Genomic DNA, 16186 nt, shown 5'->3' on the forward strand with positions numbered 1-16186 from the left:
TTACAATTTTTATTTCGCCCTTGTAACAATAGATTGAGTGCATTCATATGATCAATTATATCTGATAAAAAGGCCAAGTCTGCAATCCAAGTTTCGTCATCCAATTCAGCAATTGATTTTCCTTTACTTTTCATGAAAGATTTATACTCCTCGCGAAGCTCAAAAAACCTTTGTAGCACCTTTACCTTGCTTAAGCACCGAATTTCTGTATGATAAGGAAGGCCGTGTGGAATTTCACTCTATTTAAGCATGTTTGCACATTGCTGGTGATTTAAACATTTCGCTCTTATCAAATGAACGGTGCGTATAACCACGTCCATAACATAATCCATCTTAATAGTTTTGGCACATAACGTTTCTTGATGTAAAATGCAATGGAAAATCCAAATATCTCCTCCGTTCGTTGATTCTGCTTTTTCTTTAATTTTTATTACAACACCAAATTTTTTTCCAATCATGGCAGGTGCATCATCGGTAGCCATGCTTACAAGACGTGACCAATCAAACCCTATCATATCTAAAGCATCTCGAACTGCACAAAATATATCTTCTGGCGTTGATATGTTTACCAACGGTACCAGCTGAACAAATTCTTCTGTGATATCCAGCGAAGCATTTACGCCCCTAATAAATATAGCTAATCGAGCAATATCGGTGATGTCGGTGCTTTCGTCGATGCTATTTTAAATCACCACAAAATCTTTTACTTTTTCTTTCGGCTGATTGTCCAAATCAGCTGCAAGGTCCGAAATTCTGTCGGCTACTGTGTTTCTGGACAGGCTTATTGAGTTTAAGTCATGTCGTTTCTCCGGGCAAATATTATCAGCAGCTAATAGTATGCATCGTTTGACGAATTCCCCTTCCATGAATGGCTTTGATGAGATAGCAATTTCATTTGCTATTACGTAGCTAGCTTTCACAGCACCTTCACTAATTTATTGGGGTTTGACAAAATAAAATTGCCGTTTTTCCAATTGCAACATCAGCTTTTTTAGTTCTTCGTCTCGTGCTGGCCCTTCAAGTTTTCCCAATTTTTCCTTGTGTTGCGTGGCATAATATCGACGAATATTGAACTCCTTCATTACGGCAATAGTTTTCCCACACACCAGACAAACAGGCTTACCATTTTGTTCTGTAAAAAGGTAGGATAGTATCCACTCGCTATTAAAAACTCTGCACTCAGTGTCGACTTTTTTTTTTAGCCATAGACATTTTAACGGAAACTTTGATCAATGATACCAATAACTAAAATTAAATTGTACTACTAGTTTGAACTGATCGCTTTGGTGGTTGAAGTGATTTTGATAAGGAACCCAACTCAAATTTGGTTTTTGTACGTTCTATTGCCAGCAAAAACCAAGCTAGTTAGTTGCTGCTGAAGTGATTTGGAGACAGTGGTAAAATACATTTCGCGTTAATTTCTAGTTCGCTTATACTTGGAAACTAATTCTTCAGACATCTAAAAACAAAAAATTCGTACTTCTGACTGCTAGCCATTATTGGAGAGCGGTCGCAATGATGTCCAAAATAAGTCGATAGCTGACTTCATTTTCAGGAAATTTGAAATGCAGAAGTAAAATTACACCTTGAATTCACGGTGACGGCATTTGTTTTTACATGGATTGTTGAATATTAAACTCACACTCGGGCATTTGCACGTTTTTAGCAATCTTTATTTTTTAATCGATAGTTTAAGAGAGCGCTAAAAAAACCTGTTACTCCTCCGAGTGCTGATTTGAAAAGACCCGCCAATCTCGCAGGCTACTCGCCGTTCCGTTCCTTTGTTCGACCTTTGCCCCCTGGTAACGACCTCTCTCGGCCAGTCGCTTCGGGTCTGCTCTCACCTAAGCCGAGTCCTTAACAGCGCCCCCTAGCGTCTAGTCCTACTGAGAGGCGCTGAAGTATTTACCTTGGCCTAGGTGTCGAGCCGTCGCTTAAGTGACGCCTGGTATCGAGCAGTTACTTAGGTGACATGGATAAAAGTACACTTGGGAACGATAGCACAGAATTGACGCGGTTGACAGAGTGAATCCGCCCTATCCTTCTTTTTTCTACGTTTCCTGTACATATGGTCTCCACAAAAACACGCGCATTCCAGGAACCTGTTTCAACTTCAAGTGGGATTATCATAGGGTGTTATTTAAGTGTAAATTGTGTACACACACAACAAATTCAAATTATTTTCAAGCTATACAACATATCAAGCCAGATAATAATCGATGTTCTTGTAATTCCATTGCGAGCCAGATTCAAAGACCTTGCGGGCTGGATCTGGCCCGCGGGCCGTATGTTTGACATGTCTGATATAGCTTAATGTGGGGATGTTGCTTGTGTTCCGTTAATGCATCTCGATAAGTCTCCCAGAAAAACATGAAAAATATAAATAAAAGATGGATTTTATTACTGTGGATTGGCTCTATAAGGATGATCGTTGTACTTTCATGTGGGGTTAGATTGGAATTATATTCTTTGGGTTTTTTAAAAGAGAAATGAACAAGCTCGCATGCATGAAAAAGTAAATCTAGGGTAGTGTGGGACTCGAACCCACTAAAACTCTTCCGTCAGCGAAACGCTGTTACAAACGAAAGCACAACCTGAAAGGTGCGTTTCTCCAAAATGCCAAGATCCTACAACATGGAACGAAGAGATACAATTTTGTTATTTTGTTTGTTACATTGATATCGATTATTCGATCATTTAGCTAACCGTATCAGATTGGGTAAGAACATTCAATCGCCAACAGCCTCTCGGTACACCACATTTTTGATTTCAACACCGTCCTGATCCTCGTTCTCCGAGTTCACGCTCAGTATTGCCACGTTCCGTCGCGAGGTCATACGAGACAGTGCACCATACAACTGTCCGTGTGCAGAAACGCTGGTAGGCAAATACAGCCCTAGGTGGTGTAATGACTGCCCTTGCGATTTATTGATTGTCATCGCAAAGCACACCTGTACCGGAAACTGTTTATGACGTATCTGGAAGGGAAATCCCGAATCATTGCTGTCACAGTAGATACGTGGCAACAACACGTTGTCTCCTTCGTAGGAGCAATACTGGGGCGTAGTACTTCAACCGAAATCGATACAACTTAATGCCACTCATGTTGAGTGAATTCAGGTACCCGGCTGGCAATTGCAGGTGCTCGTGCTCTTCCGGATTCACCAGAGTATCGACCAACAGCTACTCCTGCTCGATTTCAGGGAGGCACCAGTACCGTGTTGTTAACGGCAGTAAATTCGACGTTTAATGGCGACAATATGGCTCTATCAGTAAAAAAAATCTGGGTCCTGATAGTACTGTTCGATATCAGGATAAATTTTTCTGATGAGTTTCTACTTCGAACGAGCACATCTGTCTCGAGGTTGGCTGATCGGGGTGGCATTATGTCGTGCGGTATCTTAGCAAAAGATGAGTCCAGTTCCGGTGTGGCGAAATTCCGTCCTTCGCCTATACGAAGTAGAAACTCGGAAAACTCTTTCAAATCGGTAACCTCTTGTAGACGTGTAATCGCGTAGACCCAAAATCTGAGACTGATCTCATAGTGGACTCTTCTTGATGCATTGATCAATTATCTGAGCATCAGTAACCTTCGGTGCAATCGGAAGGAGATCACCGCAAAGTAGTATCACCTTGCCGCCAAAAGGCCGAAATATGCCAACTTTATCCTGGAGCGCCCGATCGACGGCCTCGAGAGCGTATCGACTGCTCATGGAAGCCTCGTCAATCAAGGATCAAGGACGCCTGACGAATGAGCTCTGCTAGATGCGATTACACTGGGAAAGTACACTGAGAGTGTTCATCTTATGCCAATGGTAACTTGAACGTTGAGTTTACCGTTCAACCTCCACACAACAGCAACGCTGCTATCCTACGCGCAGCGGTAGCGAGCTCAATTTTTGATTGATGGCGTGTGTATGCCTGATTTTTGTTGTTGCGGAAAGGACTTTCTAGTGCCACCCGGCCCGTAGAAGTAGAAGAAGAAGTTATTGGCAAGGTCTACAAAATCGTTTACTGTCGTTGTGATTGTGTTATACACTGAACGCTACTCCTCATTAAGCATAGGTATGGTCGAAGGCGTTTCTTCTAGAGCATTTAAACTATAGGATCGCCCAGAATCGATAACTGGATGGGTGTTAGTATCATCAAGCAGACGTTCTCGAATGTGTGGGAAGTCTCCGAGCTGTGGCATATCGAGGAACGTTGAAAGATTTTTCGATGGTGTTGTCTCGCGCAGATAATTATCAATGATCTGTAATGCCTGAAGCTGTTCCATGTCCCGCAAAATCTGATTTTGGTCAAATTCTTCCTCAGTAACGCTCTCTTTTATTTCGATGGAAGGTCTTGCAAAGGTGATCTGCGTATGTATCTCAAAGCTGCCGAGGTTGTTAGGGCAGCCCTTCCGAAAGGATGGGAGCGAAAAAGTACCTGAGCTGCGCAGGCATCCGGAATGAAACAGCTTCTCGCAGTACACGATCCCATTCCGTGTCATAATGTAGCAGTCCTGCTGATGTAGCAGCCTACTTGTAATTACATACGGTACCGTCCACTGTGTGTAGGTCCACAAACGAAGTCGGACCCTATCGGTAGCATAGCAACAGGCGCATGCAATATTGTTCCATGAGTGTCATCGAGCAAGACACCATCCTACCAATGACACTGCCGTCATTTCGACATCGACGTATCCAGTTTTTGCCTGTTGCCTTTTGCATCGACGTATCCCCTGCCATGCTACACGACGAGCATTTAGGGCTGTGGCGACGTTAAATACCCTGCCGACAAAATCAGTCAAAAAATCCCCTGAACAAACCCCGAACACTCCCTGTTCGGGCGACATCTGTTCAGGGTCGGTGTTCGGGCGGCTCGGTTCGGTCGGCTCGTTCGGTTCGTTCGGTTTTCTTGGTTTGTTCAGTTTGTTCTCATATTTTCATCGGTCTCTTCCCTTCTCAAAAGAGAGCGCGAACCGAGAGAGCAAAACTAGTATGCGCTTACAGCTGCGCTCTCTTTCAGAAAAAAACTCGCAGACCAGACAACGTACACATGAATACATTTCACTTTATTGTCTTCTTGAATTTCGGTTGTTCTTTTTACCAACGCCTTGGTTTTGGCAGCGTTGGTGTCTTTCAGCTGCGTGAACGGGGAAAAAACGCCATTGTCGCCTAATAGCACTGTTTTCCTGCATCGTCCAGCTGCATGTAGCTCACGTCTATCAGTATTTCCAGCGGTGAAATGCTGTTACATAATTTACTCGTCAAACAGCAGCAGACATGAAACAAGATAATGAAATTATTATTAGAAACCAGTTAAGACTCCAACTGCGATGATTTTTAACCTACCTCAACGGTAATGCTTGCAAATCGACCTTCCGCTAGGAACAGCACTGGGATACTGGCAGTTGACGTTTTTTCTTGAACTTACCCGTACTCTTCGCCGGTTGCTTTGGTCCACAAATTTGCTAAGTTCGCTTCGCCGGCGTTTCGGCCAAGTTGGTTGGACGCGCATACTATAACATAATTATCTTGCGCTGATGCATACATTCAAAGATACAGCAAAACGACGGTTCAAACCGGAGAATTCGAGCGTCATTCGCTCGCTCGGTGCTGCCGACCACCACACATGTAAACAAACCCGCCAAAACCGCACACACATGTGAAGAAATCACGTGAAACAGGTAGTAAAAGAGCGAGAGATCCGAGCTTCGGGCCCATTTTGGCTCGGAATTGTCGGCAGGGTATCGTCGGCTCGACCGTCGAGCCGACGTTTCGTATCGTCGCCTCGACCGTCGCGTCGACGTCGAGATGCAGTCAAAAGTCCACGTTTCATGAGGATGTTGCCTAGCATGTGTTGCAAATCAATGGCGCTCGCGTAAAATTGAGTGATCATGAAATAAAAAAAAATCCATGTGGAAGGAAGCTCAGGCCCGTACGCTCTGCCCTCGTTATTTTCGCTTCAAGCTCATCTTGACCGTGTGGCCGCGAGTGCATGTCGGAGTGGAACATTAGCTCTGAGTGTTCTAAGTGTCGAAACGATTCCCCACCTATACTCTGTATTCGTTCTGATTAGGTCTTGTTGTGCTTGGCTGCCTTGCTTTTTCTGCCTCTCTTCCTTTGCTTTGCAAATTTGAATTATTTCGGGTCGAATTAGAGAGGGGAGAAGTTAGAATTGATGAGATATGAAGTTTTGTATTGCAATGATTGAGCGTCGAAAATTTACCGATTCAGCCTTCGAGTCTCATATTATGTGCCCCGTTGCTAATGGTTGACTTTCTTTCTTTTAAGGCCAAATTATGACGCCGATTAAAATATATTTTGAGATCGCTGAGAACCCCATATTACCCATAACGTGAAACTGACTTGAATTCGCCTAGCAAAATCCCGTCTCGTAAGTTTGTTTCTGATCTGCACCATAATTTCACGCTCATGGTCGGCAAATCACAATCAAAAAGACAGATATTTTTAGTGGATTTAAAAAAAATGATTAGGGTATTTGGCGCTAAGTGTGCTTGGATTAAACTTCTTACAGACTAAATTATTTCTTTTGAGCAAATGAGTAGGAACCATCAAGAGATATGAGCGTAAATATTTCAGTCAAAATCATATGTCTTTGACAATATTAAAAACTAATCTTTCAACAGTCGATATTATTTATATGAAAGTAAAAAAAAACATTGAACATAATTACGGACTTTAACTCAACCTTACAAAAGCGTTATCCATATCTGGCTGGTTTGCAGGGAAGGACTTCCGTTTCCCATGTTTAGGTGATGGAGCTCGGTAGGTAATATATCGATCGGTAATAAATACGTTGGTAATATCCATCGATCCCCCGATATCGTGATTCCCATCGTCAACCAATCATTCATTCCTTATCATTCCGCATACTTTCAATTGTACTGGATTTGCTTCTTCGGTGTTTATCATAAACAGAATTCCTTCGCTAAGGGTAAAACCAATCCAATAGCTTTCTGATCGAAGCGATTGGCTAAATGTACGAATTGCTGTACCTTTTGCCAGAAAGCCTACCCTCGGTTATGAGTAAATTCAATACCATATTTTGTTAATATAAACAATCACCTGAATCGTTATGAAAATGTGCTTTGCAAACCAATCGTGTTTCTACGATTGCCGGTCTATGCTTTAAATTGAAGTCAATGAATTTCGCATGCATGGCATCTTATGAATGCATCTCTCCTATAGGAAAAGCTATCGTAAATGTAATTTAGACAATTTCGCGACGATTACAAAATTGATAAAATAAATTGTCCCATACGGTTTTCCCTCCGGGTTTCTTCTACTGTGTGATTTGCTTAAATGGCTGAACCATTTTGTTGCGGCATCGGAAAGGGTTAAACTTATTTTGAAATTATTAATTTATTAAGAATGGGAAACCCCTAATTGAAATTCGCTAAATATAAGCGATCGCTACAAACTTCTAGTCGTTGTTCCACGGGCATTCCGTTCTGATAATAACATTGAGTGATTGAGCTACGTTAGGGCCGCTCAGTACGGGTTTGAAGCTCAAGACGAGTGCGGTGATAGTTTTGGTACAGACAGAAAGGGACAAAAACTCGTGACGACCCCGGCCGATACGAGTGACAAGAAAAATGAGCTAGTTTGTGGGAGCTATGTGGAGCGGGGTGTTGAGCGGTACGTGCGATGTTCACGACGATAGCAAACACACCCATGCACAACGCTGCGGATTGGAAATTTGTATGCTGCGAAGAGGTGACAAGCTCATGAAACGTCGAGACGAACGATACATCGCAAATTTTGCTTTTAGTGTACTTGTATCGCAAATACACTACAAGCAAAATTTGCGATGTATCGTTCGTCTCGACGTTTCATGAGCTTGTCACCTCTTTGCTCCATACAAATTTCCAAGGCGTAGCGTTGTGCATGGGTGTGTTTGCTATCGTCGTGAGCATCGCGCGTACCGCTCAACACCCCGCTCCACACAGCTCCCACAAACTAGCTCATTTTTCTTGTCACTCGTATCGGCCGGGGTCGTCACGAGTTTTTGTTCCGTTCTGTCTGTACCAAAACTATCACTGCACTCGTCTTGAGCTTCAAACCCGTACTGAGCGGCCCTAACGTAGCTCAATCACTCAATGTTATTATCAGAACGGAATGCCCGTGGAACAACGACTAGAAGTTTGTAGCGATCGCTTATATTTAGCGAATTTCAATTAGGGGTTTCCCATTATTAATAAATTAATAATTTCAAAATAAGTTTAACCCTTTCCGATGCCTCAACAAAATGGTTCAGCCATTTAAGCAAATCACACAGTAGAAGAAACCCGGAGGGAAAACCGTATGGGACAATTTATTTTATCAATTTTGTAATCGTCGCGAAATTGTCTAAATTACATTTACGATAGCTTTTCCTATAGGAGAGATGCATTCATAAGATGCCATGCATGCGAAATTCATTGACTTCAATTTAAAGCATAGACCGGCAATCGTAGAAACACGATTGGTTTGTAAAGCACATTTTCATAACGATTCAGGTGATTGTTTATATTAACAAAATATGGTATTGAATTTACTCATAACCGAGGGTAGGCTTTCTGGCAAAAGGTACAGCAATTCGTACATTTAGCCAATCGCTTCGATCAGAAAGCTATTGGATTGGTTTTACCCTTAGCGAAGGAATTCTGTTTATGATAAACACCGAAGAAGCAAATCCAGTACAATTGAAAGTATGCGGAATGATAAGGAATGATTGGTTGGCGATAGGAATCACGATATCGGGGGATCGATGGATATTACCAACGTATTTATTATCGATCGATATATTACCTACCGAGCTCCATCACCTAAACATGGGAAACGGAAGTCCTTCCCTGCAAACCAGCCAGATATGGATAACGCTTTTGTAAGGTTGAGTTAAAGTCCGTAATTATGTTCAATGTTTTTTTCTACTTTCATATAAATAATATCGACTGTTGAAAGATTAGTTTTTTATATTGTCAAAAACATATGATTTTGACTGAAATATTTACGCTCATATCTCTTGATGGTTCCTACTCATTTGCTCGAAAGATATAATTTAGTGTGTAAGAAGTTTAATCCAAGCACACTTAGCGCCAAATACCCTAATCATTTTTTTTAAATCCACTAAAAATATCTGTCTTTTTGATTGTGATGTGCCGACCATGAACGTGAAATAATGGTGCAGATCAGAAACAAACTTGCGAGACGGGATTTTGCTAGGCGAATTCAAGTCAGTTTCACGTTATGGGTAATATGGGGTTCTCAGCGATCTCAAAATATATTTTAATCGGCGTCATAATTTGGCCTTAAAAGAAAGAAAGTCAACCGTTAGCAACGGGGCACATAATATGAGACTCGACGGCTGAATCGGTAAATTTTCGACGCTCAATCATTTCAATACAAAACTTCATATCTCATCAATTCTAACTTCTCCCCTCTCTAATTCGACCCGAAATAATTCAAATTTGCAAAGCAAAGAGAAGAGAGGCAGAAAAAGCAAGGCAGCCAAGCACAACAAGACCTAATCAGAACGAATACAGAGCATAGGGGGGGAATCGTTTCGACACTTAGAACACTCAGAGCTAATGTTCCACTCCGACATGCACTCGCGGCCACACGGTCAAGAAGAGCTTGAAGCGAAAATAACGAGAGCAGAGCGTACGGGCGGGCCTGAGCTTCCTTCCACATGGATTTTTTTTTATTTCATGATCACTCAATTTTACGCGAGCGCCATTGATTTGCAACACATGCTAGGCAACATCCTCATGAAACGTGGACTTTTGACTGCATCTCGACGTCGACGCGACGGTCGAGGCGACGATACGAAACGTCGGCTCGACGGTCGAGCCGACGATATTTAACGTCGCCACAGCCCTAAATGCTAGTCGTGTAGTGTAGTCGCTGTGCCGTCGTCGGCGTTGCATAGCGATAATACATCGGAATATCCTGATTCGTCTGTGTGGCAACAAACTCGTCATTAGATGCAAGCAAGAAAAAGCGATGAAAAAGCAACGTTTGTGTGCCTCACTGGAGCACAGTTGCTACGGTGTCTTGTGCATTGAAAACAACACTTTGCTGATTCTCCAGATGTATTGGAAGCGGAACGACCGTGTGCGATTTTGCTTGTAGCTCAAATCGCATGATTCTCCAGCAGCTCTCGGATGCTGATATGTACCGTACATCAATGAACTGCTGTATTTCATCCACTTGGTTGTGCGACGCGACTGCAACCCGGTCATGCACTTACGTACTGCTTCATGCAGCTGCTCATTTCAAGGGTCCGGAATTTCTGCCGATATCAACCGGTCGTAATCTTCTGGTCACCGAATCTTGTTGTCTTCGCAAGCGTCAGTAGGCAATGAGCATGAGGTAGACCACACTTTTAGAATTCGATGACATGAATTCGTGTCTCCTGGAGTCCGAGAGCGCCTGCGCAATGATCGTAGAAAAGAGCTTGTAACTTTAATCGAAACCCACGTGCGGTTAGGTCCGGCCCATCGGCAGCCTGCTTAAGTGCGAGCAAGCTTTGTGTAATTTTTTCCCAGTTTGGGTTACACGTAACTGCGATAAATAGGTCCGATTTTCCCATCGCCCGCACGATCGCCATAGCATCCTTGTATTCAATACGCATATATCGATCGCCTCCGACGAATGATGGTGTTGAATCACGCGTGTGCCAGTTCGATCCAGAGAGCCAGTGGCAGTGGATGTTCGAATCACCTCTGATGCAACTGACGGTGCTACCTGTGCCTGCACTTCGTCGATAACGCGTTCGGCACCAGCAAGGGCCTTGATGCCTGCATGTGCGTCAGTTCGCAGTTGTGCTTGGTGTTCGCGCCGGTACTTTAAGCGTTGTGCCTCTACCTTGCAGTATTGATCGACACAATACTGTTGCATCACAGCCCGCACCTTGGGAGCAGCGATGACGACAAGGACGCTTTTTATACGAAGCTTGAGAGGGAGTACGATCGCTGCCCACAACACGATATAAAGATCGTCATCGGGAACCTCAATGCTCAGGTCGGGCGAGAGGAGCCCTATAAACTAACGATTGGAAGCTTTAGTGTCCACCAGCTGACCAACGACAACGGCCTCCGACTCATTAACTTCGCATCCTCGAGACACATGAACATCCGTAGCACCTTCTTCCAGCACAAACCTCGATTCAGCTACACCTGGATTTCACCACAACGAGTGCAGGCGGGCGCTATCCGAGAAGAACGCAGCGCGCGCCCGAATGCTGCAGCGCGAAACCCGTCAGAACGTGGAACACTACAAACGACTGAGAACGCAGCAAACCCGGATCTTCGAGAGCAAGAAGCGTCGCTTCGAGGAGTCGGACGAACAACTCATGGAGCAGCTATCTCAGTCGGGGAAATCTCGCCAGTTCTATAAGATGTTGAAGAAGTCACAAGGCGGCTTCACGCCAAACGTCGCAATGTGTCGAGACGAGGAGGGCAACATTTTTACAGACGAGCGAGAGGTGATCGAAAGGTGGAAGTGCCACTTCAACGGGCACCTGAACGGAGCGAAATTAGGGGAGTCCAGCAGCAGTGCAAGCAGAATTGAGCAGCACATTAGCCGGGAGGAAGATGACGAGGTGCTCCCACCATCCTTGGAAGAAGTCACTAGCACCATCAAGCAGCTGAAACATAAAAAAGCAGCTGGCAGCGATGTCTGGTGAGTCTGGTGGTAGAACTATTCAAGGTGGGTTCGCTAGAGCTTGCCGTCAATATGCACCAGCTAATTGGGAAATTCTGGGAGCATGAAAGGATCCCGGAGGACTGGAAGCTGGGTGTCATCCACCCAGTGTACAAGAAGGGTGACAGAATGGACTGTGCCAACTTTCGAGCCATCACAGTACTTAATGCTGCCTACAAAATCCTATCCCAGATACTGTTCTGCACACTCGCACCCCTTTCTAAAGATTTCGTCGGAAGCTACCAAGCTGGGTTTGTTAGAGGCAAATCCACCACCGACCAGATCACTCTACGGCAGATTCTCCAGAAATGCCGAGAGCACCAGATCCAGACGCATCATCTCTTCATCGACTTCAAGGCGGCCTACGATACCATAGATCGGACTGAGCTGTGAAACACCGTGCAGCAGTACGGTTTCCCTGGGAAGCTGGTACACCTGTTGAGGGCCACGATGGATGGGATGCTGTGCAAGGTGAGGGTGTCGAACATGCTGTCGGATCCGTTCGAATCTCACCGGGGCTGAGGCAAGGTGATGGGCTCTCCTGTCTTTTATTCAACATCGCTGCTGGAAGGTGTCATGAGAAGCGCGGACTTCGATATCCGCGGCTCGATTTTCACCCGCTCCCTCCAATTCCTAGGCTTCGCGGATGACATCGATATCTTCGAGCGGAACACTAGGACGGTGTGCGAGGCGTACACCCGACTAAAACGCGAGGCCGCAAGAATTGGACTAATGATCAATGTGACAAAAACAAAGTACCTGCTCATCGGGGGCTCTGACAGTGACAGAGCCAGGCTGGGGAGCAGTGTATCAGTGGACGGCGACGAACTTGAGGTAGTAGAGGAGTTTTGCTACCTCGGCACTGTCGTAACTCCGGATAACAACGAAAGTTGCGAAATTGGGAGGCGCATTGTTCAGGGGAATCGTACCTACTATGGGCTCCATAAACTCCTGAGGTCCAGGTGGCTCCTCCCACGCACGAAGTGTGCCATTTACCGCACGCTGATAAGACCGGTCGTTCTTTATGGACATGAATCCTGGATTCTGCTCACGGAGGACGTCGCAGTCTTCGAGCGACGCGTGCTCCGGTCTATCTTTGGCGGTGTGTGTGAGCAAGGCGTGTGGAGGAGAAGAATGAACCACGAGCTAGCTGAGCTGTATGGCAAGCCGGACATCCTGACGGTGGCGAAGGCCGGCAGAATTCGGTGGTTGGGGCATGTCATGAGGATGCCGGACTCATGCCACACCAAGAAGGTGCTCACCAGCGACCCGTCCGGCACAAGGCGACGAGGAGCTCAGCGTGCTCGGTGGATGGACTAAATGGAGCAGAACCTGCGGGATATCGGATGCAACCGAGAATGGAGAGCTGCAGCCATGGTCCGAGCTACCTGGAAAGCGATTGGGTACCAGGCCATGTCACTAAAACGTGCTCAATTTTGAGCGGGCCAGCAAAGAAGAAGACTGTTGCATCAGCCGCCCTGCGCGGAGAATCAGTGAATGGTCTCCTTCCCTTTCGCAAAGCCGGTATGCTGCATATTGACGAAGACTAATCTGGCGGGATGAAAAATTCTCTTCGGTATTTTGTCCAATCAGGTTATGTTTTGTTGTGGCAGGTCAAGCATTACCTTGTGGTGGAGCTTCATTCATTCCGAAAGTCCAGCCAACATCACCGTACAGATGTATGAGCGGATATTGGAGCGCATCCTACAGTTGGGTGCGCTCGAATACTTTTATAAGTCCCCAGGTGCTATGCATTGTTGTGCACAAAAATTCCTCCAACCTCGTCGGCGGTTGGTCGGTTATAGCGACGATGATCGACGCTAGGCAGCCTTGCATGATTACGAAGTTGCATATTGTCATCATGGGCCAACCGCTCGTACGCATGGGAGAAAAGAGCACCAAGCAGATAACACGTGTCAAACGTTTGTTGCAGCGTGGCAACCACTTCCCGATTAAGTTCCTCCCCCCTCCCCCCCCCCCCCCCCCAAAGGAATTCTTGCGTCAAGAATCGCGTTACGTTATTTTTCGGAGCTCGAGTCGGCGAAATACAACTGGGCAAAGATTTCATTATATCCCTGCAGATTAGCAAGGTCTCTGATCCGATGACAAAGGGCACCGTGGATACGATAATTATATGTGCCTCAACTACCAACGAAACTTTCATCATGGCGTACACAATCATTTGCCCGTATTGATGCGCCCAAAGAAGTAAATGCAAACGCATGATTGTATGCACGAATTCGTTGCATAAATTGGGCATTGCTTAATAGCTGAAGATGTGTCGGTGGGGGCTCAGCAAATGATGGAAGAGTATTTAGCCCACTGTTGCAGCAAAGTTAGGGTGTTTCCCCTTGCCATTTTAATGCAGCACAATAGCAACACGGTTGTCGCAAGGCCAAACGATGTCTTTCTGACCCATCAAGAAGGTCCTCATCGTGATATCCGAGTACTGTCTTCAACATTCGTCCACCAAAACGTTTAATGACCCGGCGTCGCTGTTCTGCTTCATGCTCCCGACGTTGACGGAGACGAGGATGATCATTAGACGTAACGACACTCAGAGTTTCCGGTCTTTGCAATGCAGCATGTATGTTGGAAGTTGCAATGCAGCGCCAACATTCTGCTGATCAAGAGCGTTGTTGGTCACCGGCTCGATTGCGCACTGAAGAGCGCTCCAATGAAGTACTGTTGGCGGTACGTTTACGAAGCCGGTACATCGCTTGCCTTTTCCGATGTAAGCGTAGATTTCGCTCGGCTGCTGTCTGCTCCAGTGGAGTTGCATACCTAACCGAAATGTTCGCCAACAAAGTCGGCGCTCCCTGTTATCAAAACCGCGTAGTGTGCGATGAAGTTGCAAAATCAGTAGTATTCATCATCACCTTTGTAAATTTGTATGCAAAAATTTTGTCAAACCAATACATCATCATCTATTAACTTACCGATGTATTTAAAACTTATTATTACACTTTTTTAACGTTTTATTTCACTGCACTAATATCTCACTAAACCCCGCCTTTTTGTCATATAACGGGGGAAGGCTCGGAAGAAGTGAGTATCTGACACTAATACCACAATTGCGTCAGTAGTGTAGAGAGAAAGGATTTTTTGTTTGGACGCAAATCTCTTAAATATGAATAAGTGACACGCGCATGTGGTTGTACGATGTGAAGGTGTGTGTAGGCGCTTGATACTGTAGGCGTGTACAGTATCGGTAGGCGCTTGATACCTCATTGAGCAGCGAAATTCACATGAACGAAATTTTTTTCATGATCGTAATAAATTTAACAAATCATTCCGTCTCCAACCACGAAGCAACCAACACGTTTTCGATAAGCGCTCCGTGCTGACCAGAACGGCAAAATTACGATAAGGCAAAAGCCATCGACCCCAACTTCTCGCATTGCGTCGAGTGAAAGTGATAAGATTGTTTGCGAAGCGAACTGTACGCAGGTGTGCTACAGTGGTAGCGCGTTATCCTGCCTAGTGTTTTGTGTGTGTAGTCGACTAGAGAGTGATCTGCGTAAGGTGCTTTCGCTCCTCGCTCAGCGTGCATACTCTCTTCGCTACATTAGTGCCGTCCGGTAAGTCTCCCTATCTCGCTCCATCCTTACCACATAGACACAGTCATTCGCTCGGGCTCTGCCATGGAGGCGGAGCCGATGGACGGATCAGATGAGGGTTTCACTACAGTGAAGCGCAAAAGTTCTGATCCAGGTCATTTGGCGAAGAAAAAATTGATTGCTGAACCGGTGGCATCTTCATCGCATGGGCCACTCGGATCAACGGATCCGAAACCGAGAAGCAGGGCTTATCCTGCTTCGTTCAAAGGGGTACATGATGTGTACTTCATGCCCAGGAATAAACCCCTGGATGTTAGATCGATCACTGCATCGATCTACAAAAAATACCCAGGGGTTCTGAACGTTCTTCGGCTGCGTCCGAACAAGTTAAGGGTTTCCGCAAAGGACCGGATGCAGGCCAATGCCATAGCGGCGAATCCGGCCTATACGGAGGATTACCGGGTTTACATACCCGGTGGACTGGTGGAAGTCATCGGTGTTGTAGATGACTTCGATTACCCCCTAGAGGACATCCTAAAATACGGACAGGGGGCATTCTTGCACCAATCTAGTCCTCGTGCCAAGGTGCTAGAAGTAAAAAAACTTTTTGCTTCAAGCATGGTCGATGGAAAGAAGGTGTTTCGTGAGACTTCCTCACTCCGAATCACCTTTGAAGGTACGATACTTCCGGATTCCCTCCTTTTCGAGGGACTTCGCGTGCCAATCCATCGGCCGTTTGTGACGAAAATCGCAAACTGCACGAAATGCAGCCAGATTGGGCATTCAGCTGCCTACTGCACAAATGGAGTAAAGTGCAGCAAATGCAAAGGAGCACACTCTACAACAGAGTGTAAAACAGACACAGAGTGAAACAGAGTGTAAGAAGGCACCAAAAAGGAAAAACCTCCCCAAAAAGGCACCTTCACGTAACGT

The 16186-nt window shown here is 45.3% G+C and overlaps 1 protein-coding gene across 1 annotated transcript in view; it reads left to right on the forward strand.

Moving 5' to 3' along the window:
* LOC128729042 (uncharacterized) overlaps window positions 1–11676 on the forward strand; it is a 44847-nt gene extending 33171 nt beyond the window's left edge. Inside the window, exon 6 of the mRNA XM_053822689.1 lies at window positions 11193–11676. Coding sequence (XP_053678664.1) covers window positions 11193–11676 — 484 coding nt within the window. The remainder of the gene's footprint in view (window positions 1–11192) is intronic.
* The last annotated feature ends 4510 nt before the right edge of the window (window positions 11677–16186 follow it).

The sequence above is a fragment of the Anopheles nili genome, chromosome X (assembly GCF_943737925.1).
Source record: "Anopheles nili chromosome X, idAnoNiliSN_F5_01, whole genome shotgun sequence".
In the NCBI taxonomy this organism is placed as follows: domain Eukaryota; kingdom Metazoa; phylum Arthropoda; class Insecta; order Diptera; family Culicidae; genus Anopheles; species Anopheles nili.